General features: G+C 39.9%; 3 protein-coding genes across 10 annotated transcripts; all 3 read left to right on the top strand.

Moving 5' to 3' along the window:
* Nucleotides 1–5,033: 5,033 nt before the first annotated feature.
* Nucleotides 5,034–6,661, top strand: LOC143902009 (uncharacterized). The gene is made up of 2 exons (XM_077414690.1): nucleotides 5,034–5,850; nucleotides 5,937–6,661. The coding sequence occupies exons 1-2, from the start codon at nucleotides 5,675–5,677 to the stop codon at nucleotides 6,070–6,072; spliced, it is 312 nt and encodes a 103-aa protein (XP_077270816.1). The 5' UTR covers nucleotides 5,034–5,674; the 3' UTR covers nucleotides 6,073–6,661.
* Nucleotides 6,662–6,799: 138 nt separating this feature from the next.
* On the top strand, nucleotides 6,800–10,728 carry Skp2 (S-phase kinase-associated protein 2). 4 transcript variants are annotated; one of them, XM_077414686.1, is made up of 7 exons: nucleotides 6,898–7,038; nucleotides 7,934–8,063; nucleotides 8,155–8,475; nucleotides 8,553–8,841; nucleotides 8,925–9,361; nucleotides 9,449–9,576; nucleotides 9,645–10,728. In XM_077414686.1, the coding sequence occupies exons 2-7, from the start codon at nucleotides 8,020–8,022 to the stop codon at nucleotides 9,989–9,991; spliced, it is 1,566 nt and encodes a 521-aa protein (XP_077270812.1). In that variant the 5' UTR covers nucleotides 6,898–7,038; nucleotides 7,934–8,019; the 3' UTR covers nucleotides 9,992–10,728. The 4 variants fall into 4 exon arrangements, with proteins under 4 accessions (XP_077270811.1, XP_077270812.1, XP_077270813.1 ...); XM_077414687.1 differs by lacking the exon at nucleotides 6,898–7,038 and adding an exon at nucleotides 7,184–7,665; XM_077414685.1 differs by lacking the exon at nucleotides 7,934–8,063 and having other exon boundaries at nucleotides 6,800–7,038.
* Nucleotides 10,729–12,422: 1,694 nt separating this feature from the next.
* Nucleotides 12,423–20,645, top strand: LOC143901998 (GIGYF family protein Gyf). 5 transcript variants are annotated; one of them, XM_077414671.1, is made up of 16 exons: nucleotides 12,423–12,565; nucleotides 13,491–13,535; nucleotides 13,644–13,878; nucleotides 14,183–14,350; nucleotides 14,639–14,840; nucleotides 14,929–15,139; nucleotides 15,218–16,202; nucleotides 16,529–16,894; nucleotides 16,984–17,298; nucleotides 17,393–17,485; nucleotides 17,564–17,994; nucleotides 18,085–18,283; nucleotides 18,939–19,142; nucleotides 19,230–19,638; nucleotides 19,707–19,936; nucleotides 20,093–20,645. In XM_077414671.1, exons 2-16 carry the CDS (start codon nucleotides 13,504–13,506, stop codon nucleotides 20,216–20,218), a joined length of 4,206 nt encoding a protein of 1,401 aa, XP_077270797.1. In that variant the 5' UTR covers nucleotides 12,423–12,565; nucleotides 13,491–13,503; the 3' UTR covers nucleotides 20,219–20,645. The 5 variants fall into 5 exon arrangements, with proteins under 5 accessions (XP_077270797.1, XP_077270798.1, XP_077270796.1 ...); XM_077414672.1 differs by having other exon boundaries at nucleotides 12,424–12,565; nucleotides 18,939–19,136; XM_077414670.1 differs by having other exon boundaries at nucleotides 12,424–12,565; nucleotides 18,939–19,136; nucleotides 19,224–19,638.
* The last annotated feature ends 1,889 nt before the right edge of the window (nucleotides 20,646–22,534 follow it).

Below are 22,534 nucleotides of genomic sequence, written 5' to 3'. Positions count from 1 at the left end.
AATCATACGAATCATTTAATTTAAATTTGGAACGCTTGTCGTTTTGTCGACATCGTCTTTTTTTATAAGTAATCCGCGAATGAGCGATATCGGATTCTGAAAAAAAAGAAAAAAAAAGAAAATATATACCGTGAGCACGGAGGCGCTAATTTCTCGTACGTACTTTTATCCGTATTTTAAGTGGCGCGTTAGTAGCCTAGCGCGAGAAAACATGTAAATGTTGAGACTGGATTACGAACGTACAAAAATACCTTATACCTGTAAACAAGACATGTTAATCACTTCGCGATTTGATCAACGCGTACGATCGTCCGAGGGAGCGAGAAATGCGCTCGTGTAATTGCGATTTCATTCGATCCAACACATATGCGGCAATTCTTAACGACTCCGAACATTTATCCGCGAATCTGATTGCAGACCGGCAACGGCGTGATTCGATGAAAAAAAAGAAAATCTGATTTGTCATTAATTCCTCACACGATTGATCATTAAAATGTATATTTTTTAAGTGAAATATTAAGAGCCATTTTATTACATTCTCTCCTTGACATACACAGCACACATATGTATACACGCATAACACACACTCACGCATCCCTCGACGTCACATTTATTTTCTCTTGATTTGCCTGGCATGTCCGCGCCATTGTTATGCAATCGTGAATCCACCCGATGAGATTCATCTCGTCTCATCTCGTTTTTAGAGAGATCACGATTGCCGAGCGAAACATAGGCGAGCATGTGACTGGAATGTTGCTATTAATTCTCGGAAACCCGATTTCGTTGATAAATGGCACGCGACATACGAGGTGCGAAAGTTAGCCGTGGACAAGATATATCACACTCCATTGGAATCCCGAAAGCCTAGAGTTTTAATAATCCGAGAACGTTAACATAATCTCGTTCGCGAAGACGTACCAAGTTTAACTAAGAGAAGAAGCCCTTAACCAAAAAAAAAAACGTCGGAGATTTTGTGTAAAATCGTGTCCATGTCGAAGGAATTAATTAGAGAGTAGCTGACTCGTATACTTAACTTTTTAAAGATTTTAGGAAGTCGTCGAAGGGATGCGGGAAAACGTGAAAGGTTTGTTAAAGCACGCGTTGGTTCTAAAGCGCTTCTCAGGATTTCCGGCATGGCATACGGGGCATGCATTTCGACATGGTCGCGGTTCCGGGGAACAGTCGATCGCCAGGAGATCGTATTTAATTTCGTACGTGCACGCGTGCACGCCGTCCTTGCGTGTCGACGTTCAAGTCGGCCACAAGCGTATATATATGAGTACAAATTGCAGCTCTTTAATCTTCGTGTTAAAAAAAAAAGTAATACAGAGGCGGGGTGCAGCTATTTAACGGATGTAAGAAGCCTCGATGATTCATCGCGTCGTCAAAGGCGATTATCCCAAACGCTCTTTCTCTCGAAGTAGGTCTACTCCGAGAGATCGTCGATGCTTCTTACGCTTTTTGTGCCGCATCAGCGTAGGCGACCACGCACGGAAATACAGTCGGACCTCCGTGTTCTGAAATACGACCGAAGTGAACCGAACCCTATAGTAGCGCAACTTTATTGCAGCAATATTGGCTAACAATATATGTATCCAATTTTTATCCCTTATAGAAATTTAATACTGTAAGTGATTATTTGGCTAGTAATTAATTACTTATTTTGAGTATTAAAATCATTAAAAACAGTACTTTTAATACTCGAAATAAGTAATTAATCATGCACTAGCCAAATATAATCACTTATAGTATTAAATTTCTGTAAGGGATGTTGGGATATAGATTAATTTTTCATATTGGTACTACATTGTAAAGTAGACGCTCTCTTTTTTTTTTAGTTAATATTGGCAGTGCACTCGTATTTTATTAATAACCAATATTAGCTTTACATCATTGGGAAATATTGGTTCTATTCCCAATAGAACCAATATGTTGCCAATGTATTGTGCTACCAGTATCTCCGTAAACTTGATTTTTTGCTCTCTTGTGCTTATCGTTTCTATTATACCGTTCGATTTTGCTCGACGAGATTTGCAATAATGTCTCGTCTTTTACTTGCTTTTTCATACTGAATTAATCGCGAGCATGGCGTTTTATATTTCGCGTTTATTAAAATGATTAAAACTTAACTGAAAGGGAAATTAAGAATAGAGAGGTTGCGCGACCCTAATTATAAGAATATGGAGATTCGACTGTACATCTGACCGATTTGTAGTTATTGAAGCGTCGGATCGTTTCCTCTGAAGAAGAAAACGATGTCGATTTATCCCCCACCCGCCTTCGACTGAACGGAGAGTCGCGATCGCGTTTTATTAGCCTCGGTCGACAACGAAAAGCTCCATTGAAAGCTGAGGGATATTTTCGAATCGGTCATATCTCCTATAGAAAAATATTACGTCAGCTTTGAGGATACTAATTGTAAGCGCGAATTGGGTATAATCAGATAGTCTGATAATTATAAAAATCACGAAGAACAAAAGCGGAAATCGGCGAGGGGGACGCGCCTCCTGATTTCGACGAATGCACTGCCGATCGCAAAACGTGCTTTCTGCCCAAAACGATCGAGAAGCTTAAATCCGGTATCCTTGAGAGGGTCTCAAGTATTTTTCTATGTAAGGACTCGAGGACGCTCTTCGTGATAAAGTCTTAAGGAAATTTGTCCTGTGTGTTTTGCGTGCGTGTATATCAATCAGCCCAGAGCGAATCGCGTAAGAATTTACCTTGTTGACCTTTTCCGATGTTTAATTGCAGTTACGTAGTTTCGGGATTGACGAGAATCCGTTGTTAAATCTTGAAACTATTCTATGGAAAGAGAGGGGGGGAGAGAGAGAGAGAGAGAAAGAGAGAGAGAGAGAGAGAGAGGGAGGGAGAGAGAGAGAATGCGTCACGGTAAAGGCCATTGCACATAACAAAGTTTTGGTCATAATCGTAAGGCCGTAAGAAAATAGACCAATCACACTCGATTATTCTTCGAGTTATTCAAGGAGAATGATTATCAAACTGTGATTGGTCTATTTTCTTACGGCCTTACGATTATGACTAAAACTTTGTTACGCGCAATGGCCTTAAACCTCGAACCTCAACGTATTCTTCGATTACGCAATGACGATACGCTATATCGGTATGTCCGTCGTAAGCGCGACTATAATACGACAAACATCCTGTTGATACGACATAATCTTTTCCACACCGCCGTTTGTTGCAAGATTGAGGTGACGATGCAGAATCGGTTCCGATTCTTCGTGAATATAGAGATGCGAAGTCGCTTGGAAACTTGAGAAAATAATCGCGACACTTTTAGCGATAACGGGGACAAATCGAGTTAGCGTTAACGTTACGTCATCAACGGCTGATTTCCAAGAATTTTATGAAGCGTAAACGGAGCTGCGAAGTGAGTTTGCTTAGACACCGACGATTACCGCGTGCGGATCGCGCGGTAGAAATGTAACGGCTGTAAACGTCCTATTAATTAACGCGAGTCAATACGGGGATTCTGAGGGGGATGCTTTTTGTATTACACGAGGTAACGAACACGACAAATACAAGAGAGACTGAGAGTGTGTGCGTGTGTGAGAGAGAGAGAGAGAGAGAGAGAGAGAGAGAGAAAGATTTTCGTTTTCCGAAAACGGCCGCCTCTTCTCTCCGGGAGCTTCATTCGTTGGTATGCAGCTACTTAAATTGGCAAGCAGGCGTGAAGAGATAACGCGAATATTAAACGGCGATAAGGAGGCAGAGAAGCGCCAAGGTCGATAAGAGGAAAACGAAGAGAATCAGAGCCGAGAGATTTGTATAATGTCTCGCTGCGCCAGATTATAACCACTATTAGCTGCATATACTTTATTGGAATATATTGAATTATTAATAGGGAGAAAAAGTCGAAAATAAAAAGAGAGGCAAATATGGAAAAATTGTGTCGGCCTCATTTATTCCCCGCGAAACCCGTTTCTTGTCCCACGAGCGTTCTGCAAAGCAGAGCTCCACCGTTGCTTTTTTTCGTTTTTCTTTGGTGACTCCTCGCTCGTTTCTTCGAGTTTACATTTCTTCCTGGCCGTCCGAAATAGCAACGCTGCATTTAAATTAATATATTCATCCCTTTTCGAAAACTCTGATTTGAAAGTGTTTGTTGCAAATTTTGTCGATAGAATGTCAGCAGAAATATAACAGAATCTGCTAACAGAATATAACGACAGATTGCCTTTACAGAAATTTAATACTGTAAGTGATTATTTGGCTAGTGATTCATTACTTATTTTGAGTATTAAAAGCATGACTGTTTTTAATGCTTTTGATACTCGAAATAAATAATTAGTCACAATAATCACTGGCCAAATAATCACTTAATTACAGTATTAAAATTCTGTAAGGGTGACTTGCAGAATTTGCCCTTTCCATTTAAATGAAGCATTTCATTTAAATATTTGTGTAATGACAGATTCTGTTCGGTTTCTGTCGACAATTAATCTACTGTCAGATTATATCGGCAGGTTCTGCTACCGAAACATGAGTTTAATGCAAACACAGATGATACCGAATCTGTTGTAATATCCGAACAAATCTGCTGTCAATCTATTATCATACTGCGGGCAATTTATGCTTATTGGGCCTGTATAGTCATCGTGCTCGAGAATGTCACCCACGTTCGCTTATTCCCAACGGCGCGTATTATTTCGCCAGGCATATCACAGGATATCGATCAAATATACGGTGGTTTCTGCATGTCGCGAAGACACGCACGCGGCACACTCAATAACGCAAGCTCAGGCGGAGACGCTCAATCAGTCGAGTATCCTCGACGACAACGGGACGGACGAGCGTCGGAAAAAAAATCGCGAACGCGTGGGCGAATATGTCCGAGCAGCGAACCGATTCGTACGATTCGAGACCGGTAACGTCCAGGAGGTCGGAGAGGCCGCCGTTCAAGCTGTGTTTCTCGAGAAACCAGCAGATCGGAAGATCCGACGCTTGTGTGTCAAAAACGAACGGTACACTGTTAAATATTAAAGGATATAAATTTTAATCAATATCTTGTGTTAAATAACATTTTATTTTTAACCACCTTTGTGTTAACGAAACTTATTATTTTAACACACAAAACAGTATTATTTTAACTCCATTAGTTAAACTAACATTGTTTTAGTTAAATTAACGACATAATATTGATATAGGGCAGTGGCAACCTTATAGGAATGTTTAAAAATGACTCGAATTGCGTATATAATTTGACACTACGAATTTAACAGTGTATACTTTCACGTACGTGGAGTGTCTCATCGGAACCGCCGAGTGACCCTCTCGATCGTTCTCACCGCGGGAGCGATCGAGATCGAATTCAAATCGGCCGAAGGATCGACAGCGAGAATAAGGATATCCAGCGGAATCGAGATACCCCATACCGATTTCGACTTACTTATTTCGTCCAGTCATATCTCATTTCATTATTCAAAGTTGAGATACCGAGTCATTAAAAATCGGCAATTATTTTCGTAAGTCTTATAATTGCCGCGAGATTAATTCGCGCGAATTTTTCGAGTCCGACTTTATCCGAGTTGTCGAACGTAAAGGGATGAAAGAAACACGTTCCACGCGCGCGCGCGCTGCGTCGTCGGTCGCGGTCTCGCGATCTCGATTTTCGCAACGCGAAACCGCGAGCCGAGCGTTAATACGATCCGAATAAATGCGCACGCGAGGTGCAAAATCAATTGCAGCTGACTTCGTCACGCCGAAATTCTACTCGCGGGGACTCGAGGACGCGCGAAATGCGGACGTAAGCGACGCGCTCGAGAGACTCGCCGCTGAGGAAGATAAGAACCCGAGGAAGCTATACCAGTCGCCGCTATTGACCAGCCACACGTAATTCCTGATGTCTCTCTTTTGTGCCCGCACGTCGATTTTCTCAGCTGTCTGTCGCTACAACCGCTAATTATGACGATTTTCAGTTACGGTTGGTGGCACGACAAGGGAATACACCCGAAGGACGCGCGATTTAACTTTCACAAAAGAACGTCCGACCTGGTGAGCTTCCAAATGAAAATTTACGCCGAGGATCGAAAGTTGAAGGGCCTCAAGCAATAAACGGGGTTGAAGTCGTTTCGGCTGCTTTCTTACTTCACTATATTGACATATGATAATAGTAATTTATCGTAATAAGATATAATAGTAATATGGTAATCATCTATAAATAAATCGAAATACGTTCTGATTACCGTGGGGCGACTTGTACATTTTTAACCTTTTATTTAACTGAGCAGATTTTTCTATCCTAAGCAATACGCTCTGCCGTTTGCAAAAGTGTGTGCATATAAGGATAAATGCGAATGTCCGCAGTGGGTTGAACTCACGTCTGTTAGATTCGCTAAGTTCAATTTTTAACTGACGATAAGATAAAACTGTATAACGTGAAATGTATTAAATCTCATTTGATTTAAGAGATCTTAATCCGGGAACGGGCACCTGATATTTTTTGCATAAATGATCACTTGGATTTTTACACCCCAGTTAAAAGTCATTGGCCATCGGCCTAGGTTTTTTCGCGCGAAAAAACCTAGGCCGCAGGGCGCGGGAAACACCGTTGCAAATCAGTCGTATACATGAAACGCCGCTAACGTCACGCTGAACGTCGCGCGTCGCGGCGCGAAGTCGAACGTGGAAAAGGCGCGAAATCTCGTCGCGCATGCGCGAGCGCGCGTTTTCGCAGTTTCGATATCTCGCCGCGTTCCCGCCTTTCGACCATCGGCCAATCAGCGTCGTCCCGCTAAGCCGGTTCGGCGGGACAATCTTGCGCAGATCGCGCTCGCGCGACCGGCGCGACTGAACCGCCACCGAGCGATTTGTTTTGTCAGATGCACCCCGGGGATCGGTGGGCACCTGGAAACCTCTCGTGCGGAGAATCGCCGAAAAGAAAAAGGAGCGGACGTGTGGACTGGCACCAGCGGTTTTTTCGCCAAGGATGAATTCCGGCGGCGCGGTGGAATTCGAGTACGCGCGGCTACACGAGGAGTCCCGTCCGCCGAAATCCGAGGAGTCCTCGCCGCCCGAGAGGTGAGGCAGTAGATCGTCGTCAACGTCACGTCGCTTTTGGTTATCGGCGAACTCTCGTACGAGCTCCCTTTACCTGTTGCCTGTGCGCTTTCTTGGGGGCGAGGGGAAGGGACACGAGCAGGTGCGACACCCGCGCGCGCGCGCGCTCATTCGCTCTCTCGCGAGTAAGGTTACGGTTACGAGCTACGAGCGAACCGCGGATACGCTCGTGGCTATTTGTTAGCGTTTTTCTCGGTCGGAAAACACACGCTTTGAGTAGCGTTGAATAGCGCCCGAAGTACTCCACGATCCCCCCTACGACCGACCGTCCTGCTTTGTTGTGCCGCGCAGCGAACGCTCGATGCATTGCGATCCCATGGACGAGACTTAAACGCTGCCGAGAAACCTTCATCCTTTCCATTGTCGGTCGCGAGTTCCCTGGCTCCTGCGTTTTCGTGAACAATTTTGTGTTTGTGGTACCTTGGGAGAATCTTCGAATCTCCGGGAAACTCCGTCTTCACTCTCCGACAAAATCTCCGACGAAACGTCGTCGTGATTTTGTCGAATGTGTGGCAGTTGCCGTTCGTGAGATTTATGGAATAAATGTGTGCTCTTTACAAGTTAAATAACAGCAAAACCACATTTTTGGTAAATGTAAACTTTGTGGCACGGATTGGTCTGAATAATTCTTTTTGTCCTTTTTTTTGTGTGCATGATTGTATGTAAATAAATCTATTAATTTCTCTTTAAACTGTCATGTACAAATGTTTTTATTTTTATTTAAGAAACACAGACCAATTTATTCTTTTTTTTTTTGCGACTTACATGTAAAGTTAAGGGTATGTCGCATTGTGATCTTTATGATAAATGTCTGATATAGCCTGTAACTCAAATACTAACTCCTCCTTTCCTACAGTATTTGTGCCTGGTTTTATAAACAGTTCAAGAGCTTGATAACATTAGAGTTTGGGAAATAAGAGCTTGTATATCTATACATATATAATGAATAAAGACCCATCTTCCTCGTCGTCACCTTGGTGGAACAGGTTTATATATAATTTGTTCCTTTATTTACAATCAAACTGGTACCTCTGTATCTGAATTTTTTTGGAGTAAAATAATTTTCTATGTTCGCAGGAAACGAATACGTTTGGACGATGGCTGTAATAACAATCTAAACAGTACGCTCAACAGCGACTCTCGAAGCGATACAAAGTGGTCATGTTCAGGAAATACCAGTCTCATAGAGCCCGAAATACTGGAGGACATGGGTGTCGGTATGCTGGAAGATGGAGTAGGAAATTATGAGAGTACAAAAAGACTAAAATCTGAAGAACGTACAATCCTATCCGAGAACTTAGATAGTCATAATAGATCAATAATGGATGAATCTGATGTCTTTGGATATCAAGAGGAGGTTTATACTAGTTCTGGTTTGGAAATTGCAAATACAGACAGGTTTGTAACCAAAGAAGTTGCTTTGAACGTTTTAAATTATATTTCTTCACTTGTTGTTTATTTAATTATTTTTATAGGATTCAACAAGATTCATATGATATGGATGATACAGCTGTGCTCGGTATTGGGGAGAATGAATCTGGCTATTCCTCAAAAATGGAAGCTGATTATTTTGGGGATTTAAAGGAGAGCTTTACTAAGGAAAAGATAAAAAATTCCGCCGAGAAAAACGAGCAAACTAGTTTAGATCAATTTTGTTTATTTAGAAGAAGAAAGAAGTCCTCCGTTGAGGGCGAGGACAAATTTAATAAATTATCAGATGAAATAATGTTGATGATATTAAAATGGTTACCTAAGAAATGTTTGGTAAGAATAATAATGTGTTAAATGTAATTTTAATAAATTGCCATATTTATATTATACAATTGTATAAATTATTTTGCGTGCAGGTACGCTCTATGCTAGTGTGCAAACGTTGGTGTCAAATAGCTCGGGATGAAGCACTGTGGACGAGATTAGACTTGGGTAGTAAAGTTTTAAACGAAGGCACGTTAGGGTATATATTGCCACGAGGAGTACAAATTTTAAGACTGGCACAAGCGGAAATCGCGGATCCTGTCTTTTGTGAAGGCAGTGAAGTTCTCAACGATTCTTATATCAGTAAATTACAGTATTTAGATTTATCTATGGCGGTTATATCACCGGTCGGTTTGGCTGCGTTATTATCCAAATGTAAATATCTGAAGAAATTGTCGCTGGAAAAGTGTATATTAAATAGAGATTGCTGTAGAGCGATTAGTCAAAATACTGAATTAGAAGTTTTGAATCTAACGATGTGCGAGAATATAGACATTGGGTGTATTACGGATTTAATGAAACTTGAATGGTAAAATTATTAATCACGTTCTTTCTCTGTATGTACATATACATGGATGTAGTTTCCAATTTTAATACGATCAATGGATTGTTTCAGCTTAACTGCTCTCAATATGTCATGGTGTTCTCTGGATAATGAATGTATGACTTTGCTGTGTAAAACACTGCCAACGTCCATTACACGCTTGAACGTAGCGGGCTGTAGAAAAACTATGACTGATGAGAGTAAGTATAATAATTGAGATTTTGTTATTTATTGGGTTGTGTAGCATGCATTTCTTTTTAAATTTCAGACGTAAAGGACTTGTCAAAAAGGTGTCCGGATATTATAGAATTGGACTTGAGTGATTGCGCTATGCTTACGATTCAAACCATCCATAATTTACTGAACTTTACGAAACTCGAGCACTTGTCGTTGAGCCGTTGTTACAGCATTCCGCTATCAGCATATATGAGATTAGCTCATATGCCATGTTTATTATATTTAGATGTTTTTGGCTTAATGTCGGAGTCGGTGCTCAAATCATTACAAGCTACCTGCCGCGAACCCGAAATTAATAAGTACCTTTATAGCTCAGTCGCGAGGCCAACAGTCGGTATTCGAAGAACCAGTATTTGGGGCCTTCGAGTTAGAGATTAAATTAATATATAGGCAATACTTTCATCATTAACGAGAGATAGATTTCATTAATAAAATCGAGCTATAGATTTGACCAAAGGGTAACTGATCTACATGTAATATTGCATCTTTTTGTGCAGACTGAATACTGTACTGATAACAGGAGAAATTTAATTTGAACAAATGAAATAACGTAGATGTTAAAGGTAATACGTGTGTTCTTCCGAAAATTTAATGTTGAATTGTTGCTCAGTTTTATACATAGAATCCTTTATATATAGTGTCCCAGACGTAAACGCAGACTTCTAAAATCATTTTGAGATGAAAACCTTAATACCAAAATAATCTCAGGAATCTAACATTAAACGAGTATCACGATAAGTCTGGAACACCCTGTATACACATTATTCCTAATACGGAGCATTTGCTGATATTTAACAGATCAAGTTATTTCGGCTAGTGAGACCGTTTAACTCACAACTTTCGATCGTGTTATACATATATTGAATTTTGTCAAAGGCTTTTGTTTGGCTAATTTACACTAATTTTTATTACTAAAGATCTCAGAAAATGAAGTAATGGCCAGATATATACATGTGTATTATTTACAACAAAGAGAAGTCATATAAAACGCGAAAGCTCAAATTTACAATGCGTTTGTGATAAAACTCCATTTTTATTGTTAGTTAACGATTAGTTAACGATTATATAAACTAATCAATTTGTTGCGCATACAATAAAATTTCTTGGACTGAAAATTGGTATTTTTTTTTACGTTGGATACATATTTGTCATCGTCACATTGTTATGGTATAAAAATTATTTTTAATTTAAAGGATCACGATTCTTATAAGAAAAACATTTTCGGTTAGTTTCCTTGAATTTGTGTTATGTTAAGTTCTCGTATCCCTGATGAAAAGTTCTATCAATCTTTATAGCAAGTGAAAACTCGTGTAGACAAATGTACGAACGGTTTTCTTGCAAAGAAGATTTCTAAATGCCTATAATTCAGAAACTAATCACAGAAGGTTAATGAAATTTTTGAGACTTTTCATCAGGACACGAACTACATCACAAATTTTGTCTTTTGAATATAAATCTTCAATTTCGCAATAAATTTAATTAAGATGCTTATATTATAAGCATCTAAAATTACATCAATTTTAGAATGACCAGAATCCTTGGTCGAAACATGGTGATGATTATAATCGTTGCCCACGATTACGATCATTGCCAGTACAGTCGATTAAGTTCTTAATTGGGTTAATTATTGACTGGCGAAGTAAATGTTACTTATTCGATGATTCTTTAATGTTATACTAAGTAGTAACTTTTTAATTGATTATTTTGTTCGAATTAATTTATTATATATTTAACTTTACTTTTTTTTTTAAACTGCAACAATTATGAGCGTATTTGAAGCATATCGTATTTAAATATTTATACATCATTGATTATATGTGTGTATGTGTGTTGCGATGGTATAATAGTCATAATTTTGTTCGTGTTAGAATAGATAGCAAGAAAAGAATTTACAAATAACATTTTTGAAATTGACGTTCGAATTTTTGCTTTGTACCATTTCTTATCTTATTCACCTATGCTTTACTGATTTTTCAGAGTTTCCATTTTTGCGGTTTGAATTCGTCGACTTGAAATTTTAAGAAATTGTTGAAATCCTAATTTTTAGAATTTTTATTAGTGCTAATTCTTATCCGATTATATTTTCCTGATACTTTGTCGATTTTTCAGAATTTTAACTTTGACCATTCACATCGACTTAAAATTCTCGGAGTTACAATTCTTGAAATTTCAGTGCTATACTTGTTCGATTATATTCTCCTAATACTTTATTGATTTTTCAAAGTTTATATTTTTATCCTTTACAAAATATCGATTTTAAAAAAATATATGTTTTAAAATTATAACAAAATTATATATATGTAATTAGCGACGGTCGATAAGAGCGCTACCGATTTTATCGACTACAGATAATTACCCGACTTAGAAATTTTTTTAAAGAAATTTGAATTTCTACAGGCAAATGGAACATCAGGAAAATATAACGAGGTGAAAAATATCGTTTACCGAAATTCGACGAATCGTAATTCCAAGAATTCCTCTCGAAAATTAACATTAGTATGCGGGACGGTCAATGGACCCCTTGGCGTTTTACACGTGTCCTCCAATATCGTTTCTCATCCCATCGGTTTCCTTTCTGCGCATATGCGCGGATCACTGGGTGCGTTCAGTTCAGCCGATACTCCGCTAGCCTAGCAATCGTAAGCATTGCAGTCGCTCGTTTTCGCTCGTTTTCTCTCCTTTGACCCAATGGATTAAAAGGAGAGGAAACGAGCGAAAACGAGCGACTGCTCACGATCGCTAGGCTAGCGGAGTATCGGCTGAACGCACCCACTGATCACGCGCGATCCGCGCGCGATGATTCTAGTGACTTTCCACGCCTCCTCCCAGGGATACCACGGAACGGCGAGAGCCTTCGCCTTCGCATTTCGCATGCGCTTCATTCCCAAAAAAACCATCAGCCATATTGGTGTGTTGTATCGCTGTCCTCAGTAATTCCGAAGATCAGCAAAGGTATTTCTCCCGAAGGCCTCCGCCGTCGCCGAATCCGTTCCGCGACCGGTCGGCGATCGTTTTCCGCGTGGCCGCGTGGCCCCGGTCGCGATCCACCGCGCATGCAGATCACCCTGATGTTCGCTGGCAAAAAAAGTTTGGTTAATGTTGCCACCTTGGCTCGCGGAGAGCAACCACCTCCGCTCGCGCTTTATGAGAGTTAACGTCGTGAATATGGGACGCGGCTGCCGTCGCGATAACGAGTCCGATGTCCACGCTCGACGTTCCTACCGGCTGCTCCCCGTCGTCTCGACGCCATAGACGCCGGAATCCCCCCCCGAGGATGAATGCGATCAACGAGCTCCGCGCTGCTGTCTGTTGTGCCATCCTCCACGTTCGTTGTTTCCGATCGGCTCTACGTGTCTACGCGCGTTTGACAAAATACGCGCGCGCGCGCGCGATCGCCGATGACGAGAGCCGATACGCCGTCGAGCAACAGGTACAAGCCGATACGCCGTCGGTCTGTGCGCGCCGATTCGCGAAATCGTCGCGTTAAGATCTTATACCGTGTCGCACACGTCCGTGTTTCGGTTGTAACAGATGACGAGCCTTCCACCGCTGCAGCGAGCGAGTTCTTTCATCTGCCCATGATCCTTCGCAGGAGGATGCGTTATTCTGCTGCCTCCTGTCCTCCCAGCTTTCTATGTCCCGCCGATTTTGACATGATCTTGCAAATATTTATGTTTGGCGAACATAGTTCAACATCCGATGAAAAAAAAGACACCTTTGCACTGTGTGTTACACAACATCTATATTTGATATTCTTGCTCTCTATTACTTGTCTTTGTAGCGTCTATCTTTGGTCTTTATCTTTGTACACGTGTGCTTTTTTATCGTACAAGCTATTGGTCTCATTTGTTCCCCTTGTTTTTTTTTTTTTTTTCAGGAGATAGTGCATCATGACGGATTCCATGAAATTCGGTCCAGAATGGTACGTGACTTATATCGCTGGTAAAACACAATTAGAACCTCATTTAATTGTGTTTATATTATTGTATGTTATGTTGTATTTATTACGTTTATGTATAACCATACGTAGGTTGCGCAAGGTTTCGTCGGCAGACAATTGCAATACTGGTAGTGGGGGTGGAGGGACCACAACTCTTGGTGCATCTCGCTATCAGTTAGCAGAGCATAGATACGGCCGGGAAGAGATGTTGGCCATGTTTGATCGCAATTGTAAACCTTTGGAGCCGTTGAACACTTTTTCAGCGCTGTATGTGGAGAAAACTCAGCTTCCATTGGCTCTCATAACCATGACAGAAGATGAAACGGTAATAAAAGACATGTATATAAGATGTATGTATGTAACATTGTGTATTCTTTGTTTCTATTATATTCTTCTATTGCAACCTAAGAACCAACAGCCTAGTTTAGTTTATTCTTGATAATAAGAAAAGAAAGACGCTGTGAAATTGTTATTCTATTGTATATCCTATATATTAGGAACTATTCTGAAAATTAACAACTCGAGCTCTCGTAACAGTTTTTATATATTTTTATCAGAGATATTAAATTTGTTTGATAAAAAAATCCTTTATAATATGAATTTATTACATGTGTATGTGAATTTTACAGCGTATGTGGAATGGAGGGATAACTAATATTGGTCGTGGACGAGGTGGCAGTGTCGATCGTGGACGTGGTAGAACTGGAAGAGGAGGCTTGTATTCGTCTCATTATTCACGGGCAGTCGGTTTTGATGACTCCGGTGATGGGATACGAATCGAGGGCCAATCATTTCAGGTACAAAGCTTTTTGTTCTTTCACTATTAGAATACGAGTTTGCTTTTTAATTTTTATTTTAGATTTAAAATCCTTTTCTATTCTTTTCTTCATGTATATGTTGTAATTATAACCGTTATATAAATTACATCTAATACATATGTATGTGCATCTGTCTTTTCCCTTTCTCCTAATGTCACAAATTTTGCAGAACCAAAAACTGGGAACTTACTAATTATTTTAATTACATATAACAGATCCACACCGGTCAACGCAAAAATGGGGGAATCTTATAAATTTTATTTATAGGGGAGAAACAGGCCATTTGATAGATCTCAAAGCGAACGCGGCTGGTCAGAAAGAAACGGCGCTTCAGAACCGGGAGAATGGAACGGATCGACTAGTCCTAGAAAAGATCTAAATCGTGGGACTAGTGGTAGTTCGCTTATGGAGAGTAATTGGCGACGTCATCGTGGGAGCGGAGAGGACGATGATAGTTGGCGCAAGTGGGGTAAATACGTGCTCTATTTTTTATATTCCTTTGGGGATTATTTATTATGCACATATATTTGTGTAATATAACGAAATATTTATACTAGGAAGAAGTAGTTGGCGTGAGGGTGGCAGTATGGATCGGGACAGACTGGATCGAAACGAGGGTGATGGAGAGGAGGGTAGAAGCGGACCAGCAAGATGGGAACATCGAGGGAACCACAGACCCTCTCATGATTCAGGTCATCATCCGCCACCTCGCACCGCTCGCACTTGGGAATCGAATCATCACGATAATCATGACAATCTACCTGAATGGTACATTAAATTATTTTTATTTACAGAATATGTGTGTGTTTGTGTTTAATTTTATACATTCTAAACTTTATATTTTAGGGCAACGGACAATCCAACAGAGAGTGGTGGCAGTTTCGACTCTTCGGGCGCATTTCACGGTGGAATGTATTCGGATGATGACGAGGACGGTGCGGCGGGCGTTTCCCAACAGGGTAGAACTCGACGCGTATCGGAAGGAAGTGCTTCGAACATAGTGAGACCTAATAGCAAGCCATTAGCTTTCGGGACGGGTTCGGTTCAATCTTTGAATCGCCATACGAGTAACACAATAGGCAATACATTAAGCAAAGAACGATCAAAACCGTTGGATTCACTTGAAGATAAGGATGATTCTGTGGAGAAAGAGAGGAGATGTAACTCACCCTCTATTAAGTCGACCACTGTGCCGTCAACTGAGAGCATTCCCACGAAGACTTTAGCGTCGTCCTCGGATCTCTTGCGTAAGAAGACTATCGGAGTGGCAAATGTGGATAAAGTTGAGACTTTAGGTGAGAAATCTAGCGAACCGCCGAGCGGAGCTCGTCATGATAAGGAGAAGATCTCCGTTCAGACGGAGGTCAAAACAGAGAAGCCGAAGATAACTGCCGTGACCAATCGACAAGTTCCTCTAGAGCATCCGAAGCTCGTACACAACACGGGAACCGCTAATGTCAGGCAGAGAACGGAAGATGACCTGGATAGAATGAAGGAGGAGGCAAACGCTTTGGTGGCCAAATTAATGGCAGATGAAGAAAATCACAAGGAGAAGACAGCCGCTACGAGTGTTCCGCCTGCAATTGGTAACCAACCTTCCGCGGTTTCCTCGACGGGTAATCAGGAAAAATGGTTTTACCGTGATCCACAGGGCGAAGTTCAGGGACCGTTTTTAGCTAGCGAAATGGCTGAATGGTGCAAAGCCGGTTACTTCACTGCGGGATTGTTGGTGAGAAGAACTTGCGATGAAAGGTACGCCACGCTCGGTGATTTGATGAAAATGTTTGGAAGAGTACCGTTCGTTCCTGGACCACCAATACCTCCGTTAAAGGTACATATACATTTATCATATGTATTATTTTATTGCGTTTTAAAAAATTATTTTACTAATTCAGAATTTGCATATAGATTATATCAGTAACCAACTTATATAGTGTTGAGAAAAGTATCAAGTTTAAAGTATGAATAATATTAGAGAAAAGGAAGCAAAAGAAGAGTGAATTATATTTGTTGTCATCTATAATCAAGTTTTGCCATGTGGAGGAAAATTCAGACATTTCCAAAATAAAGTTTACAAAGTTATATATCATTATTGCATTCTTAATTTCTCAATTGCTGTTATATTCATTTAGTAAGATCAAATATTTTCATTCCTAGTTAGCGGATCAGGTGATTTCACCTGTTCCGAATCCTGCCGTTCCGGCTGGATTAGCCCCAGGTGCTATACCGAAGCCTGGAATAGAAGATCCATTATCCATGTTGATGACATATCAGCATATGCAAATGCTACACAATCAGATGCTGTTCAGGCAGATGAGAACATCAGCGATAGCGAAATTGTCGCAATCGGAGCACTGGTCTACGCTGACTCCTGTGGAACAGAATCAGTTAATTTTACAATACGTCATACAAGATGGAATGCAGGAAATTCCGGAAGTGCCGATAGCGACAAACCCGTTTGTGCCTCACATCGCGTCTCAGACGGCTAATCCTGTTATGCAACTTTTCACTCAAATGCAACAGGTAATGATCTTGGCATATTTTTTTTTGCTAATTCTATGTTCATTGTTCATTATTTATTTCGCATCGTGATAACGCGCGATATTGCGCAGGCGAAGACACAACCTGAGACTCATTTACCAACGAATCCACATACGGCCGCATCGGCTCATCCGGCTACGGTGGATCCTATACAGCAGCTTATCCAGCAGATGGGAGGTATGCAGAACTTGCCGCCCCCCATTCAACAACCAAATATCGCTCCGACTCCCACGCCGACGCAGGAAGACAATCCAATAAAGTCTTTGCTACGTCAACTCAATGTCAACACAAACGGCCATCCGCAGGCGACCCACATGGACACTGTTTGGCCGCAACCTCCACCGCAAATAGTTCCCCAGTTTAATGCGCAGAATTGGTTAGCGCAGGTGCGTTATGTTAAAAATTACACTTATGTAAAATTCAAGTGCGTTGACGTGGTTGACGATCTGTTTAATTTTGTTTATTTATCTCATTTTCCAGGTCGGGCCCATTCCCGCGATGCCGCCAGGACAATTACCTGGTTCTCTGTGGGATTTACATGCTAAAGATATGAAAACCGAGCAGCAGATATTAGTAAATTAGTTTTTAATTCTCTTTGTACCATTTTTCATGTAGTTACGGAATAATCAATGTCTAATTTTCTCTTTTTAGGAAGAACAGAATCTTAAGTTACAAGAGGGTAGAAAAAAAGAAGAATTAAGAAAGCAGGAGGAATTGCAGCGTCAAGTGGAAGAGGAGAATGTGAAGAGGAAGCAAAAAGAGGAACAGGCTAGACAAGCTGAGGAAGCAAAACGTAAAGATGAGGAGAGAAAGAGAAAAGAAGAGGAGAAGAAACGAAAAGAGGAAGAGAAACGTAAACAGGAAGAAGAGCAAAAGAAAAAAGAAGAGAGAAAACGTAAAGAGGAAGAGAAAAAGCGTGAAGAAAAGAGAAAGCAGGAGGAGGAGAACTTGAAGAGGAAGCAGGAAGAAGAGAAGAGAAAGCGGGAAGAGTTTAGAAAACTAGAAGAAAAACAGAAGAAAGAGGAGGAAAAGAAGAAGAAATTTGAGGAAGAGCTAAAAAGACAGGAAGAAGAGAGACTCAGGTATATCAGTAGAATTATGCGAAGCATGATGTTATCAAAAAGTAAAATAATAATACATTCCAGCAAAATTTGCAATGGTGAAATTTACAGGAAAGAGGCAGAGGCGCGACGACAGGCGGAAATAGACGAGCGTCGTGCGGAACAACGACGAAGAGAAGACGAAGCGTTGCGTAAGCTTCAAGAAAAGACAACTAAATCCCCGTGGGCTCAGGCTCCACGCACATTGACTCCCGCCACTCATACCGCTTCGCTTGCCGAGATTCAGAGACTAGAGAGAGAAAAGAAAGCGGTAAATTATTTACATTTAATTAAGCTGTAACGGCTCAGACACAATGAGCAAAATAAGGAATAAGGCATGTTGCATCTCACTTTAATGTACGTGTACTGAAGTGAGATGCGACATTCCCTTATTCCTTATTCCTTTATCATATTCCTTATTTTTGTTATTGTGTCTGAGCCCTAAGAAATCTAGAAGTATTTAGTTGGTTGTGGCGACAAGCCGCAGTGCGCGTAAATGGCGTGCGGCCGACGGTTTATTCGGTTGGTATTATGGAGGGCGCGAGGATGCTGAAGTACAAGGGGATCGTGGGCATGTGGGCACGCGAAGCGTTGTTCAACGGTCGTTGTGCAGGTCCGTGCAGATCCGTGCAAGTCGAAGTCGAGTCGAGTTAAGTCCGGTCGAGGGAACAGTCACGTTGTCACGTAGCCAGTAGCAGTTGCTTTCGTTCCGATTTAAATAAGCTTGTACCGAGATTCCAATTAAATACCTAAAACCAAATAATAGGTTGGCCAATAAGTCCGCGTGCGGTTTTTTACTTATAAATTTTACTTATAAAAAACCGCACGCGGACTTATTGGCCAACCCATTATTTACCAATTCTTTTCGGTCATCCTTACAATGCATGCAATACATGTCTATGTTTATTATTATTATTTTTTTACAGGAAGAACAACGGCATCAACAATTAATGCAGCAACAGTCAGCACAGCAGAAGGCAGTAGAAGCGACACAAGAGGCATCGGCAATCGATTCTTCGAAGCGATTGCAATTCAAGTGGGCGGAAAAAGCTATTGCTTCTAAATTACTTCAAGTGAAGAGTCTTGCGCAGATTCAGCAGGAGGAGCAAGAGCGCGTCGCTAAGGTAAAGGTACTTATTGCCCTGAATATGCGAGTGGCATGAAATATTGTTTTCGAAAGATTGAGCGATGAAAAATTTGAAATTTCTTAGCAACAGGAAAGAGAACGATTAGAAAAAGCCGGCCAGAAGGAATCTGCGAGTTTGCTCCAGAACGCCGGTATATGGGGTACAGCATCACAGTGTTTGAATTGGGCTAATTCGAGCGCATCAAGCAGCCAAGGGTGGTCTATGAATTCCGGTACTACTGGTTTCTGGGATCCTACACCCGTTAAGTTGTCCACCACCATGAAACAGCCGGCTAAACAAGCTACAATGACAAAACCTGTATCTAGCCAGCAACAGCAGCAGCAACAACAGCAAAATAGTAATAATAAAGCGTCCAAAAATAAGAATAAGAAAGAGGAGGAACTAGTGAAGAAATTGTTTGAACAGAACACTGCCAAGACCGACGAATTCACGCAATGGTGTAGTAAAACATTGAGCAGTATACAGGCGTCTGTGGACAGTAAGTGTCCCACATTGAATTTTTTTTACGAATTTTGTCTTCCTATACGCATAAGTATACATTTGCAGTCCCTACGTTCGTTACATTTTTGCGAGACCTCGAAACACCGTATGAAGTTAGGGAGTACATTCGCGTTTACGTTGGGGATACCAAGCAGAGCATGGAATTCGCCAAGCAATTTCTCGAAAAACGAAGCAAACTGCGATCAGCGCAACGTCCTCAGGTACAAGCTGATGACCTGTGCAAGCCAGCACCCGCTATTAATCCAAATGCACCTGCAGAATTCCAAGAAGTTAAGGTATATTCTTGTTATCGCCAGAGAAATTGTCTTAACATTATTTATGTTATTATAATTAAATTAGTATGAAATGTGAGCGAAACATCATTAATATTAAGCACAAATGTATCGAGTCTATGAAATAGATTTAAATATTGAAAGATCTTTTTCGTCTAGGGAAAATCCAAGAAACCAAAGAAGGGAAAGATGTTCAAAGTGGATAACAGGATCCTTGGCTTCAGTGTAACTGCTGCTCCCGATCGTATTAACGTAGGTGATCGTGATTATGGCGAAGGCTCCTGAGCTGTTTCACCAATTTACCTCGTAGAAATGATGCGACGCTCGTTTCATTAAACGGTTCGTTATTTATTTATTATACATGCCAAACCAATGCTGAGAAACCCACCGCGGATACTTCTTAAAGCATATGAAGACTTTTATCCAATGCACGAAGACAAGAAACTCATCCCTTCAAAGTCGATCGTTTATGGTGGCCATTTATCTAGGACCGGTTGAGCGTGGCGTTATTTTCTTACATTACATAAAAAAAAGCTCCATTGTACATATTACTCAAAGAATATTTCGCATGAAAGAAGACGGGCGACTTACTTTTCCCTATGTACACGACAATTAGGGTTGGAAACTTTTATAACATTTCATCTCGCCATCGTCACTTTAAATACACAATAAGAAAAAAAAGAGGAGAGAAAAGTATGCCGACCGATAATAATTGCACATGCGGATATGTGGCAGTCAATAGCAATATGTGTATGTAAAGGTGTTCAACGAAAAAGAAGTAACATATTAGAACTTGCTTGAGATCGCGGAAATCATCACCTCTATGTCAAGTACGGTACTGAATGTCAGTATTTGTCCTTATTGAATCCTATGGATTTTCGCTTCATCGCAAATACACGTCGAGAAAAAGAGATTTACTTTATATTTCTCGTAATACATCCTGCAAATGATTTAATGTGCATTTCAAGTACAAGAAATCTTCCTTCATCTTTTTATCATTTCTTCGCCGTCATAATATTGCAGTAACAGTACTTTAAGCAGAACACATATGATAATTGTATACGCAAAGGGGGATGGGAACACTGATAACAGAACCGAAACTTGTATCATACTCTGGAATGATGGACGAGGGGCGATTCAAAGTGATACTTTCCTGATATTATAATAATTATGAAATAAAACTAGTAACTTTTGACTCATCATAGCTTTCTTCATTAGAAATTTTCGGTTTTGCAGTAGAAACAACAATAACGATTATAAGTAATATTCGTAATGCGTATTCCTCGATATACACGAGATCGGCATACACATGAAATCTTGATAACACTGATTACTGCATATGGATCTCATTGTCGTCGGCATAGACTTCTTCTATATACGCTGTAGTCGATCGTAACAGTAAACGTTTGAAAATGTTTGATTTAAATGATGCAATATATGCAGATAGAAATGGCATCTCTTTTTGTAAAATTTTATTTTATAACTCTATGAATGTCGTAGTTAAAGATCCGTAACTACTTTTTAGCACTTTTGAGAACATTTATTTTTTTTTTTCTAATTGGACTAATATGCGTTGATACAGATACGACGTTGGATAAGCGTGGAATGTTGTGACAGATCTGACCACTCGTAATATTATGATGGTTGTTAACTAAGGTTCGTTGATCTTCTCTTATACAAGATCGAAAATAGGAGGAGACCACAGACCCTTGCATAAAAAGATTTATGTATAAATATAGATTAATGTACAGAGTAATATAGTGATGATTAAACAAACTGATTAAAGCGACATAATTAAAAAAAAACCAGATAATTGATATTGTATCAATATTCTATTATTGTATCTAACGTACAACATAATGAAATAAATATTATTATATTTTCAATTTGGCTTTTTTATTGTTTTATGAATTAATTTATGTATCGAAATTCAAATCTTCAATATCGAAAGAGTCAGAGACAAAAAAAATATATATATATATTTGCACTGCATATATATATATATATATATATATATATATATATATATATATATATATATATATACAGATGTTTATGTAACAATGCAACATTTTTTGTTGAAAGATGAATGTATGAGAACGTTGTCTTTATATTTTTTTCTTGTAAGTTTAATATACTCTATACTTTATATATTCTGATAACGGATTCTGAATGAAAATACGGCATATTTGTGGAATCGCAAATATTTGAAATAAAATCATTTTATTGATTCTTATAAAAAAAGAAAAGCCCTCAAAAAGAAAGATATTGATGTACGATAATACCATATGGTGGGATTACATGAACACGAATTAACCTTTTTACTCCACATATTGCTACAAATAACTGCTTGAAAATTAGCGCGGATTGATTTAAAAGTAAGCACGAACGATATTTCATAATACACGCGACGATATTTTGTAATGCTAATGAACGCAATAAATCTTTCTTAAGCATATGTATTAAATGTATGTGGGGTGAGCGGCGTTGCGGTTGGATATCGTTACGAATTGTTATACATGTTATGCATTGATTCATACGGATCATGTATCATAATAAAAAAAAATCATTTAATGGACAAATATTATTTTTATGAATTAA

Source organism: Temnothorax americanus, unplaced genomic scaffold (assembly GCF_048541705.1).
Source record: "Temnothorax americanus isolate GAGA-0224 unplaced genomic scaffold, ASM4854170v1 Scaffold37, whole genome shotgun sequence".
Lineage (NCBI taxonomy): Eukaryota > Metazoa > Arthropoda > Insecta > Hymenoptera > Formicidae > Temnothorax > Temnothorax americanus.
This window is presented reverse-complemented; position numbering and strand designations above follow the sequence as displayed.

Excerpts from the sequence above, each read along its gene's own strand:
- LOC143901998 (XM_077414668.1), top strand. The coding sequence starts at position 13,504 with ATGACGGATTCCATGAAATTCGGTCCAGAATG. Across the intron at positions 14,841-14,928 it reads TGATAGTTGGCGCAAGTGGG|GAAGAAGTAGTTGGCGTGAG; the intron begins GTAAATACGTGC and ends TATTTATACTAG. Across the intron at positions 17,299-17,392 it reads CGCAGAATTGGTTAGCGCAG|GTCGGGCCCATTCCCGCGAT; the intron begins GTGCGTTATGTT and ends CTCATTTTCCAG.
- Skp2 (XM_077414685.1), top strand. The coding sequence starts at position 6,947 with ATGAATTCCGGCGGCGCGGTGGAATTCGAGTACGCGCGGCTACACGAG. Across the intron at positions 8,842-8,924 it reads GGTTACCTAAGAAATGTTTG|GTACGCTCTATGCTAGTGTG; the intron begins GTAAGAATAATA and ends TTTTGCGTGCAG. Across the intron at positions 9,577-9,644 it reads AAAAACTATGACTGATGAGA|ACGTAAAGGACTTGTCAAAA; the intron begins GTAAGTATAATA and ends TTTAAATTTCAG.
- LOC143902009 (XM_077414690.1), top strand. The coding sequence starts at position 5,675 with ATGCGCACGCGAGGTGCAAAATCAATTGCAGCTGACTTCGTCACGCCG. Across the intron at positions 5,851-5,936 it reads CCGCTATTGACCAGCCACAC|TTACGGTTGGTGGCACGACA; the intron begins GTAATTCCTGAT and ends GACGATTTTCAG.